This window comes from Oscarella lobularis, chromosome 2 (assembly GCF_947507565.1).
Source record: "Oscarella lobularis chromosome 2, ooOscLobu1.1, whole genome shotgun sequence".
NCBI classification, from domain to species: Eukaryota; Metazoa; Porifera; class Homoscleromorpha; order Homosclerophorida; family Oscarellidae; genus Oscarella; species Oscarella lobularis.
The window spans coordinates 1121367-1133273 of NC_089176.1; the positions used below are offsets into that span (position 1 = coordinate 1121367).

At 50.1% G+C, this 11907-nt stretch overlaps 4 protein-coding genes across 5 annotated transcripts; 3 read left to right on the top strand and 1 right to left on the bottom strand.

Moving 5' to 3' along the window:
- The first annotated feature begins 3 nt into the window (after positions 1–3).
- LOC136183622 (uncharacterized) lies at positions 4–1922 on the top strand. Its single transcript, XM_065970330.1, has 10 exons — positions 4–46; positions 102–228; positions 279–328; positions 470–574; positions 633–745; positions 793–879; positions 938–1054; positions 1105–1179; positions 1233–1278; positions 1344–1922. The coding sequence occupies exons 1-10, from the start codon at positions 22–24 to the stop codon at positions 1748–1750; spliced, it is 1152 nt and encodes a 383-aa protein (XP_065826402.1). The 5' UTR covers positions 4–21; the 3' UTR covers positions 1751–1922.
- Positions 1852–4822, bottom strand: LOC136183621 (probable flavin-containing monoamine oxidase A). 2 transcript variants are annotated; one of them, XM_065970328.1, is made up of 12 exons: positions 4396–4822; positions 4132–4272; positions 3996–4086; positions 3630–3804; positions 3460–3574; positions 3366–3391; positions 3175–3306; positions 3022–3111; positions 2885–2972; positions 2533–2834; positions 2389–2475; positions 1852–2279 (listed from the first exon to the last, which is right to left on the bottom strand). In XM_065970328.1, the coding sequence occupies exons 1-12, from the start codon at positions 4550–4552 to the stop codon at positions 1920–1922; spliced, it is 1764 nt and encodes a 587-aa protein (XP_065826400.1). In that variant the 5' UTR covers positions 4553–4822; the 3' UTR covers positions 1852–1919. The 2 variants fall into 2 exon arrangements, with proteins under 2 accessions (XP_065826400.1, XP_065826401.1); XM_065970329.1 differs by lacking the exon at positions 4396–4822 and having other exon boundaries at positions 4132–4325.
- On the top strand, positions 4293–8746 carry LOC136183620 (uncharacterized). The gene is made up of 21 exons (XM_065970326.1): positions 4293–4391; positions 4450–4516; positions 5102–5200; positions 5260–5358; positions 5419–5517; positions 5583–5678; positions 5730–5831; positions 5893–5991; positions 6061–6142; positions 6200–6385; positions 6445–6614; positions 6664–6744; positions 6799–6990; positions 7047–7145; positions 7209–7302; positions 7366–7433; positions 7484–7588; positions 7651–7769; positions 7822–7962; positions 8020–8140; positions 8194–8746. Exons 2-21 carry the CDS (start codon positions 4505–4507, stop codon positions 8635–8637), a joined length of 2508 nt encoding a protein of 835 aa, XP_065826398.1. The 5' UTR covers positions 4293–4391; positions 4450–4504; the 3' UTR covers positions 8638–8746.
- An 833-nt stretch (positions 8747–9579) lies between these two features.
- LOC136200160 (protein lin-37 homolog) lies at positions 9580–10693 on the top strand. Its single transcript, XM_065990503.1, has one exon. It carries the CDS (start codon positions 9580–9582, stop codon positions 10588–10590), a length of 1011 nt encoding a protein of 336 aa, XP_065846575.1. The 3' UTR covers positions 10591–10693.
- Positions 10694–11907: the final 1214 nt, after the last annotated feature.

Consider the following 11907-nt stretch of genomic DNA (forward strand, 5'->3'; position numbering starts at 1 on the left):
GGATTGGGAAAACGTACAACCATGGCTTCAGCTCTCGAAACTGACGGTAGGACAGCTTCCCATGCATCGGGCTTAGCTCCTACGCAAGCACGCACATGTAGGAGAAGTCATTCGAGAGGGCTGGGCGGTGAAGGAGAGCGGCACGACGTTCATGGGCCAGCACAACTGGAGAAAACGATGGTTTCGACTCCTTCAGACGCAATCGGCCATTACTCTATCTTACTACAAGTATGAGACTAATAAATAGAATCCATAGCAATTCAGAAGCTCTCGTCTAGGAGCAAAGCGGATAAGACACCTGCAGGATCGGTCCGCCTCGATAAAACGTGTATGCTCATATTATACCCCACGTATTTAATCCTATTACTCTACCTGAACCAGAAAACTCTCAATATTACTTTTATTTAATTGGTTAAATTTCTGACGTCATAGTACCTATGAGAGAGGGTTTCACTTCACTCATTTCTAGATTGCACCAGAGAACTTGAGGCTGGAGAGAAGAGCAAGCCGCATTGTTTTGCCGTTGGGCCTTTGATCGATAACGGGGCCATACGAACGTACTTCATCAGCTGTGGTAGCGCGTTGCCGTTGGGTGCTCTTTGAGCCAGAACTTCTGCACGGTTCTGTTTCAGATTCGGAGGAAGACAAGGTAGATTGGATGACTTTGATCGACACCGCTATTGAAGGAGTGCCAGAAAAGGCTGAGAAACGAAGAAAGACGGTCGCTTTCAAGAAGAAACAACGAGTAAATAATACATATATGCGTCATATTGTTCTTTATTTCTGGTTCAGTTGGCCGCCAGGGCCAAATCGACGCTGGGGACCGTAATGGAGAAAGGAGCATCTGAAAATTATCACGATTCGCGCTGGCGACTTGAGGTTGATTTGGGGTTATGAGTGACGTGCTGTTTCACAACGTCAACTTGCCTCTTTATAGCAATGGGAATGCGTGTGCAAGTTAATACGTAGCGGCGATTGGAAGCGATCGGACGCCAAAAACGGAATCACGGTTTCGCGATTTAGCTTCAAAGAGCAGAACATAGTCACACTGAAAGTAAGGGCCTTTGTCACACCATATTGAAAAACACCCTCATTTTTTTGTAGGTTGAAGGCATTTCCAAGGCTCCTGCTGAGATGATCTTTACTTTTCTGCAACGAGCAACTCGTCAAGGTGGTAAGGTAGGTTTCCCCACTACACAATTAGACCATAGGAACCCCAAGTCCGTTTCTAGCTTGACTACGCTTTTCGCAACGAAACGATACTCGAAGAAATAGAAAGTGAGCGGATCTCGTTTATCGGTCGTAGATTTAAAGAACTCTCTCGTCTTTTTTTCCCACGCAAGGCGATCCGCCCGGCTGCATTTTTCAACGCGAATTTCCCGTTCCCCTGCCGCGCATCTCGTCGCGCTATCTCTGCGCTCTGCGCTCGTGGGTTCCGCCTCACTGCACGTCGGACGGCTCGTGCGGTCTTCTCGTTCTCTCGACGGCCCATTCGAACGAGCCGACGCCGTCGAAAGGCGCCGATCGCGTTTTCATGGCCCCGTCGGGAATCGTTCTCTTTCCGGCTCCGGACGACAGCGGCGGCGACGCGACCCAACTCGTCATTTTCGCTCAAGTCGACGTGCAGCGTACGCTCCAGCGAATGCTGCGCGGCGCTTTCAAATCCGGCCTACTCAAAATTGGGCTCCGATCCGGATTCCAACACGTAACCCAGCTTATTGACAGGCAGATGGAACTTTTTAGCATTTAGGGAACCAATTCCCCTGCCTTAGCCAAGGTGCGAAACACTTTTGCAGTTTGATTTTTTTTTTCTACAGAGCCCCTGGCTGATTATGCCATACTTGGGCTTTTTTTTGGTAAGTGTGAAAAAGTTTATTGGAATTAGAAAACCGTCTTTCAAACGCCAAGAAGTAAACGAATTAACGCGTTTTCGCGAAATACAGTCCCAGTCCAACTGCAGCGGCCAGCGTGCCACCGATTATAACGAGAGGCAAAGTCCAGCCTCGTTCTGACGCTTTTGGTCGACTCTGGACTTGAGGAGGCGTCGGCGCGGCGAACTTCGCCGGGTCGATTCGGTGGAGTACTTCGCGTGCCGCCCGTTTTCCCGACTGAACGGCACCGCTCATGTAGCCGGGAAAGGACGTCGCCAGCTCGGTTCCGGCGAAGTGGAGCCGTTGCAGCGGCGTTTTCAGTCGAAGGGAACTGCCAAACGTTGACATGGCGCCGGTCGACAAAGTGCTGACCGGACAGCCGCCGTTGTAAGGAGCATCGGCCCAATCCTACGGAAGGAAGTGCAAGTATTGTATACCTAAGTACCAGGACTGTTACGATAATCAGAAGACTCCGATTTAGGTAGAACGGCATATGGGAAATACGTATTGGACTTACCCGCACTACGATGCTTATTGGCTGACCGGCCTTGGGACCAAGATAATACTCCAGTTCAGCCAGGACGGTTCTCTCAATCTCCGCTTCCTATAAACCAAAGGAAATCAATCAAAGCAAGCGTAGTGGTGGTCACTGTTTCTTCACTTTTTCGTCACTCCACATAATCGAGTGTTTGCCGCCTTGGAGCACGACGAGCGCCGGCAGGCCGTCGGCTGTCGTCGCGTCCCACACGCAGCTGACGGGCGACGAGTCCCTAATCGGCTCGCCTTGACGATCGCCGACGGAATGCGTCGTCGATGAAGACGAGATGATCTCGCCAGAATATCCATCGTCTTTCCAGAACGCCGTCTCGTACGTTAGAATGCATTTGATCAAATGACCGACTGGCATGTGATTGAAAAGGAAGCGCTGGGACGAAGGCAGCGCCGGATCCATCTCAATTTTCACTATAAGGCAGTTAGGAGTCAGTGGCAACGCCGGATGGGGGTCAATATACTGATCTCTTGCGGCGGTGCCGCAAGTATTGCGTATTGGGTTGTGTACGTTTCTCCCGATGCCACTTGAATTTCTATCGCTTTGTCGAACTGAAGTCTCTCTCGTTAGTTCGCTAGAAGGGAAATTAGGTTCTCTTGCCTGGTCAATGGAGGTCACTGGACAATTGCACAGGATGTTTTCGACGCCCAGTTTTTCCGCCAATCTTCCCACGAGCTCGCCCGTCGTACCCTAGTCGTACAAAAGAAAAAAAAAACGTGGCTGAGTCTCGACCGTTCACGTGATATTTTCTACTTCAATTTTCAGTTCCTGCGTCGATCCTTCGCTCGTCTCAGCAAGCTTTAGAAATCCGCCTCCGCAGTGGAAGTAGTGTAGAGCGTAGAGAAGCGAAATGGTCGACGGATCGGTACCAAAAATGATTCTCGTCTTCGTACAAAGATGACATAGAAAACAAGTGAAGACATTCTCATCAGACCACAACGTACGGCTATGTCCAATAAATCCCGGCAGCCTTTTGATAAAAAAAAAGAAGACGGTGAGTGAAACGAGACTTCGGGGATTATGACGTCAAAATCTCACCTTGCGTCCACGTGTTTTTCAATTTGAAGTCTTCCAACGTGAGAGCGTCCCATTCGAGAGCACGAGGACATGCCATGGGATCGTCGATTGGAACTTGATACGTCATTTCGTCAAGCTAAAGGAAGAGTGTCCCACAAAACAGATGAGGACTACGTCTTGTAAGGGCATACTTTTTGCATCGCTTGCTTGTAGTCGAGCAATAAAAGCCAAGAGAACAGCGGCACTGCTGTTGAATAGGTTTGCTTTCTTCCGTCACTGAGTTCAAGCAATTTCATCCCAGCGTGGTACTGCGGATACGTTCCAATTCCAAGCTCCTTTAGCAAATCCATGATGTCAGCTTGCGTTCTAGAGAGAGAGAATAACTTCAAATGTACCTGACGTTATAACGCCTGTTCATTGATTTATTTATTCAACATGACGTTAATTGAACGTACTACGTTACTTCCTGACCGGAAGCTCCTACTCCGGAATTAGCGGCTACTTTAGTACATTTACTGCTTAGAGCTAGTCTGATCATAGTCTGTTTCGTCTCTCACTTTCCAACCCATTGACCGCCGACGTCCCAGAGTCCCGTTTTTTCTTCTGCCGCTTTCAGCGGTATGGCTTCTGTTCTGCCTCCGAGTCGATCTGCAGACGACGTTACGCGCATTCAGCGTCGCGGGGACGGTCTACCTTTCGCTTCGAGCAAGACGACTCGATTGACGCCGCTCTTTTTCAACTCGTAGGCGGCGGCGAGACCCGATATGCCGCCGCCGATGACGACAACGTCGATATTGTCCATTTCACAGGTAAACACTGGTAAGCTCGCTCCGCCTAGGTACGTACGGGAATGGTCGAATATGCGAGCATGTGCAACACTCGAAAGCCACGCCTACTACTTGCTAAAAGAGGGGCGGTTGCCTCGAAAAACGTTCAGGAACGCGATCTTTATCGTACGTTTGCTCTCTGATATGACGTATGATTGACTGAAGTGCCGTTGTTTGTTGACAGGTCGCTCTTGACAGACTCGGCTTTCCAAGGCTGAAAAGGGGCGGAATTCTTCACAATGGCGACGAAGGTAAGGAGGTGCAGGCGAGACGGAACCCGGACGCATCTAAAAAATTACAAATGCATGCTAAAAAGTCGTAAATTCGCCGCCGCGTTCAATATGCAAATGAACTGAGAAAAAAAGGGTGGGAGAGAAGACAGTGCGCTTCTTTTTACGAGGCCGAGCGCGCACAACGCAAGAGCAATTTTTCAACTCTCGAATCGCGTGCACGAGCTCCGAACCCGAGATCGACTTGTTTACGAAGGCCCGGCTCCTCCCCCACGTGCGCGCGCCTTGTCCGCCGTGCAAGGGGCTCCCCGTGGTCGACCAAACGCGAGATCGCACGCACACACGCAATCGCTCGTCTTCCCTGATACGACGAAACGCGCGATTTCATTACCGACGGTCTAATCATGGTCTAATATTAGCAGCACATCGCGTTTTTGTCACGTGGTCCATTCGCAAACCGCGGGCACCACCCATTAGGAGATAGAGATAGACACCTCGTTTCGGGGCTCCGTTACACGCCTAATGGACCCTCTACAAGAGAAAAGAGTCGGTCTTTTTTTGTATATATATATATATGTATTTATCAAAGCTTGGTTTTCTTTGCAGTTGCATCGACAGCTGCACCAGGCGTGCAAAGACAACGACGTCGTCAAAGTCGACGCCATACTCGCCACCGGGCAAGCGAAAGTCGACTATCCGGACGAAGTAACGAAAAGCCCAATTTTTTTTAAAATTTCAAAAAAAATAACGGAATTCCTCTCTAGGACGGCCTGACGCCGTTGGATCACGCCGCCTTTCTCGGAAACACCGACATCGCGAGAGTTCTCCTTCGACATCAGGCGTCGATAAAGAGTCGAGCGAAGGTGAACCATCGGCAGTCTAATTATACGTCACGCAACAATCAGCATAAATCTGTTCGTCAGGACGGCGTCTGTCCGATTCACACGGCCGCTCTCGGCGGAAGCGTCGAGATGCTGAAACTTCTGCTTCTCAACGGCGCCTCGACGGAGACGAAAACCGACGTATATTACAAAAAAAAAGATGTTCTCCCCTTTGTGTTTGCGTTCCTTGACAAATTGACGCGTAGGAGGGTCTCACCCCTTTGCACTACGCCGCCGACGGGCATCCGACTGTCGTGAAATTTCTCATCGATGCCGGGGCCAACGTCAATGCGACGACAAAGGTTCGATTCAAAGAGCTAAGAATATTCATCTTTTGAATTTCTTATTTTTAGCATGTCGGTTATACGCCTTTGCACAAGGCCGCTTTCGGCGGTCACACCGAAGTCGTCAAGATTCTCATAGGAGCGGGAGCCGATTTGGAAATCAAGAATACGGTAGACGGATAAAGATGACGACGTTTGGCCTGTTTGTTTACGTGTTCATGTTATTGTCTAGAATGGCAACACCGCTTTGCACGTGTCGTGTCGCGAAGGGCACTTGCCTATAGCGAAGTTGCTCTACAGCAACGGAGCTTCGTTGCATGCCAAAAATAAGGTACAGTACGAGAAGCGTTCTCATTTATTGCAGTGGAAAAAAACGGTCCACGCTCTTATCTTATTTTAGGCTTTCAAGACTCCTCGTCAGCTCGCTGAGGACGATCGACAGCTGGGTATCATCGCTTGGCTGAACAGTCTCACGTCCGACGGTACAGTTAATACATTTCATATTTCAATTTTTCTGACGTCGTGTACGTGCCTTTCAGATTCTAGTGAAGTTGTCGTCGCCATCGAAGATTGCGCCGGCGGCATGGAAGACCACTTGGCGTTCGTCGAAGGCGACTTCATTACGGTGTTGAAGAAACCGTACGAAGACTGGTGGCTAGGCAAAGTCGGCAGCGAAGGAAAAGAGGGTCTCTTCTGCACTCTCTTGGTCGACACGCGACCATTTGGTACGAAGGAATCGTCAAAATGAAGAAATTCGTTTTTTTAATTAATATCGTCTCTATAGACCAAACCGAGGGATCGTTCAACGACGCAATGCGACAAGAGCAGAACAGCGCGAGTCGCTTCGTCGCCTTGAAGACCGAAGACTACACGAAAAAAGCGCTCGCTTCCGCTTCGTCGAGCCTTCGAACGGCACTCCACGAACTCGATCGCATTCCACTGCTCACGCAACGAGTAAGAGAAAAGATTTGAGATAGAGCTAGAGACTTGATCGAATACACAGGAGTCTGCCTTGAGCCAGTTACCGGAATTTCAATCGAGGAGATTGCTCTATGCTGCGATGAAATGCCAATTGGCGAGAAGAGTAGTCGTCCTATATTGTATCTATCCGAGGCTTTGATTTTTTTTCTGGTCTTAGGACAAAGGAGCCGATGCTGCGGTTGACGATGCCGAAGTCGTTGCCATGGATTTCGTTCACGCCGCCATGCAATCGCACGATCGGCAAAATGCCGCGCTGAAGCAGAAAGTGAGCGAACTCGAGGCGTCCGGTCCGGCGGGAAAAGAACGCGCTCGACAAATCCAGATTGTTCTAAAGGAAAATTCGGAGAAGGTGAGAACGAAGGAAATAACTCAAATATCGTTTCAATATACGAAACATTTATTTAGATGAAAGACTGGAAAGTGTTGATGACCAATTGCAGGCAAGCGCGAGTTTTCTGCGTGAGAGTCGTCTACAAACTCTGGGAAATGTTCTTGGGCTGCAAAGTGGGGTGACGCGAAGATTCGTGCAGGACAAATCATTTCATGAGCGCGCGTGTTGTCGTTTAGGCTATGCGAGAAGGGCTAAGAGACAGGACTCGAGATAACTGGGATAAATCCTGCTGCGCCATTTCCCTGCTGGGTGAAAAGATGTCAATGCCAGGTAAACAATTAGTCGTGCTCGTGTTCTTCTTTTTTTTTTGAAAAGTTTGTTCTTGTTATTCAGGCTTTTCGCTCTTTGTCGGTGCTGATCAAAAAAGCGATCTCATCAGTAGAGGAAATATTGCAGAAAAGGTACATATCATATTAGTGCGGGTATTTGACTTCCTTTTTCTCTCGAACAGGTTCGGAATGTAAATTCGCTTGTCCACTACGTATACACGATTGACGAAGTTTGCCTCGGCACGGCCCAAGCCATCGTCCACGCCTACATCAACCAGATCAAACAAGTGAGGTTTTGGGTGCCAGAGAAATCAGAATTACTGCAATATGAACGCTCTCACCGATACAGTTGACTCCCGTCGGCGCCGCGTTGCTCGCAGACGGTGCAGTCTTGCAAATGATTGAATACCTCAAGCAGGATTGTCCAGAACCGCAGGGCACCTACATCACCGTCGAAGCCTTGAGCAGGTATTCGTCAGCTTGGCTTAGTGTTCGTATCCTTGATTTTATTCATTTTCAGGTCTATTGTCTTTGCAAGGCGAGGCAACGACGTCGCCAAAGCGCTGAAAAACCAGCAGCTACCGACTCTGAAAGCCGGCACGTCGCCGTGGACGATTCACGGCGTATTTCGTCTGACGGGAGTCCGCCTTCCAAACGCAAAGTAACGCGAAAAATCAATATCCCCAAAACTAAGAAATACCATCCGTGATGCGTAAAGGAAATACCGCGGTCGAGACACGAGAACTGATTTATACGGCTACCGAAACGGATCGTTGCTCGAAGCCCAAGAACTGTGCATGGCACCCGCCGGCGAAGAACACACCATCGGACCGATGGGGGCAAGAAAAGAAAAGCCTCGATGGCATATCTAATAGATGAATTAATTATTTAGGGTCGCGGCAGCGTGACGCATTCGGCTATGACGCACACGCTCTATCGACGTCAGAACAGACGCGAACGAGCCGAAAAGCGTCAGCAGAATCGCGTCGATTCGTCGAGCATGACGGGCGGTCGGCCCGTCGCGCTGTCGAGCGCCTCTGGCAACCAAGTCGGTCCGCAATCGTCGCATTCGCCTCACGTCATGCAGAAGCAGACGTCCGGAGCGGCGCTACCGAAGCCGGACGCGTCGACCAGTGGCAGCATGCCGCGCAGCAAAACTGAGGGATCTCTTGCCGATAGCTTCGTTGCGCTTAGCTATCTCCACGGCAACGTTTCGCAACTGCAAGCCGGTGCCGAATTGAGTCAGGCTCAGCTTCGGGCCATGTTCGATCGCATGTGCGAACTGTCGGCCGAGGTGGACGAATTGAAGGGTCAGCTGAAGAGCAAAGAAGGTTGACTGGGTAGTAATTAAGAAATGCGATTTTCCTCTTTTTTCTGTCGTTTCTGACGTAGGTTTTTTAGACCGGTCACTTATTGGTTTTTAATACGATGGTTTGTATATGTGGTGCTTTTTCTTCGCGTGTCTTATCTCGTAAGTGTGGAGGTCACACGTTTAATTAACGATTTTCAGAAGTTATTAATCCAATGGCGTGTACACGTGAGCGACGACGTCGCATCCCCGGATTAGTGTGATCGTTAGCGACTCTTTCTCGCCTTTTCCGCTGCACTATGGTAAGCCAGACGTCGAAATCGGCTTTCTGTGCACGTTGCTAGTGCACAGCGACCGTTTGAAGTCGTCAGCGCTAACCGGGGCCTCTTTAGGACCTGTCCTCGATGTCTCGCTACGCGAGTCCGGTAAATCCGGCCGTCTATCCTACTCTATCCGTCGTTCTTCTGACCTTCGGGCTATTTTTCATGGCCTGGTTCTTCGTATACGAAGTGACGTCGAACAAATACACGAAAGTGCTTCACAAAGAGCTGATCGTCGCGCTCGTCGCCTCCGTCTTTCTCGGCTTCGGCGTTCTCTTTCTGCTTCTATGGGTTGGAATTTACGTATGACCGTCGTAGGAGACGCGAGACGTTGGGGGCTGCATGGCAATAGCGTAGTACTGTGCAACAACCAACCCTCTTTCTTTCTCTCAATAAAGTATTTTGAAAATAGAAGATACTTTTAGATACTTGTTTGCGAGGGGGAATTTTCCAATCCTGTTCTACTAAAATTTGATTTAGTCTCACGGTAAGGAAACTACGAGCTCTATTATGGGTTTTTGTTCTGGCTGCACACCACTGTACATCATTTTCATTTTCTCTTCGGTTTACTGTTTCTTTGGCTTTTCTGCAAAGTTATCCGGGACGCCTTCGCGTTGGCATTTTTTGATTTAGCGCGCGGTAAATCACGATGGCCGAGCGTGACCGACGAACTCGCTCCTCGACGGCTCGCACGCGTCTCGACGCCCTTCTCGACGATCTCGTCGAGAACCCGAAGACGCCGTCACTTCCCGACGCGAACGACGCGGACGACGACGTCTCCGTCGTTGCCGCAGCGACGCCATCGGCGTCGGCGTCGACATCAGACCTATCGCTCGTCGTCGACGCGCGCGCTGCGTCGCCGCGAAAGGCGCCGACGCTTCACGGCCGATCGCCTCGCAAGCGACGTCGTCGCGGCGGCGAAATGCGACCAGACACGCCCATCGGTAAATTAGCGGCGGCGGCGGCGGCGGCGACGTCGACGTCGGCGGGGGGGAACGTAGGAGGCCACGCCCACGTTATGAAACTATTCGATCGGAGCGTAGACTTGGCTCAATTCGACGAGCGCACGCCCATGTATCGGCTTTGTCATTCGTGGATGCGAAACAATCCGAATGAGAGGCACAATGACGACGGCGGCGGCGGCGGCGGCGGCGGCGGCGACACCGCGTCGCCGTTGCCGCCTCTCTTGTCGTCCACGTTGCGCAGCGGTGTGGATATTAGTAGTCAAAAAATTGACTTTTCTTCAACAGCCGATATAGACATGGATAGTTCGGTTGGGCCCCTTTTGGCTGCGGCGGCTGTCGCTGAAGCGGAAGAGAAGAAGCGTCAACGGTATTGGGATTTGCCGGCACCAGGCGGTTATCAGGGTGGTGACGGCGACGACGACGACGGGGAGTTGTTGCCGGCTGATTTGCCGGTGACGTCTCGACTAGATTGGGCGACTATTCAAAGCGACGGGGAAGCGCTGCCTGAGCGAGGTGAACTGCTACGCGAACACCAGACGCGATGGAGACGCGTGCAAGCGGCGTGGAAAGGGCATTCCCATCGAAAGCAAACTCGGTTTGCGAGTAGTCTCGATCTGCTGAAAGAGATTTGGCATCAACAGCAACAGCAACAGCAACAACAGGAGCAGCAGTCCAGCATCGATGCCGGTCCGTAGGAGGATGGGACACAATACGCACAAACGCTTGTTCATACATTGTACTGTAATTTTTTTATATTCATCCGTCACATTTTGATTCAGTTTTGTTTAAATTAAAAGATTTAATCAAAGCCTCCACGGAGTAACGTGGGCACGGCCTCGGCTTCAGGCAGCGCTGAACGCATCTCAAGGTAAAATAGGAGACGTGCATGGTGAAGCGTCTCTCGTTTGTGTGTGGGGGCAAGGCTGCTCAGGTGATCCACCTATATAGATGAACTATGCTCAGTGTTGTTTTCTTTCTCGCTTTCGCCGTCGCCGTGGAAGCGACGAAGCTCTACGCTCTCGCTCAAGATCACTCGCCCGCCTTTCCCATAGCGTTCACTCGTCGTTCGTCCGTTTTTGAAATTGACGTCGACGACGGTAGCGTTCGTCTTGTCTGGAACGACACCCTTCAGTACGGCGCCGACTTCTGCGCTTTTGCCGCGCCCTCCTTTCAAAACGAAACCTTGTATCTTTTAACTGGCTCATCGTCGCTTAAAATGATTGACATGGAAACGGGTAAGTCGGTGCGAGATATCGGTGTTTCGAGTCAAGATCCGCCGCGATGGTACAGTGCGCTTGCCTTCGACGAAAGCAATGGGAGAATTGAAGGTATCTGCAATGCATCAGACGGTTGGCCCATGGGACGTCAGTGGTTCACTATTGATATGACGACAGGTAAATTGACGTATTCTAAGGCACTCCCGCTGCTTGACAGCTCGTCTCTGAGTTCATCGTGTCTTTTCAGTTCGTCTCTTGAGACGAACTCGTCAAGGCTCTTCTGGTACTTGAACGATAATCGTCAGATCATTGGATTTGACGTTGATAACGGTTCAATTTGTTTTGTGGGATTCGCTAACGTTCTGGGATTCCACTATGATCCCGGACGGGAAAAAATGTACGGGATAAAGTTATCTGACGGCTCGTTTCTACCTGTTGTCGTGACCCAAGTAAATCTTGTCGGCCCCGATCAGAAGACACCACCAGAACCACCGGAAAAAGTCCTTCACTATCTTCCAAGTAATCTTACGTTGGCAGGAGCGGGCGTCAGTGTTCTAGATCACGTCAATCAAATTCTCTATCTACTAATGTCAGATCAAAAGAAGGAAGGCTATCTGCCGCCCTTACCCAATATGATGGCAGCAGTGGATATGAAAAGTGGAAACGTGACGACGAAAAAGCTAGACATCAAATCGTTCACTTACTTAGCCTCAAACGAATTTCTCTTTTCCCGCCTTTTTGTCAATCAATAAAAAGATATGAGGTCAAGAAACCGCGTGTAATTTAATTAACCTC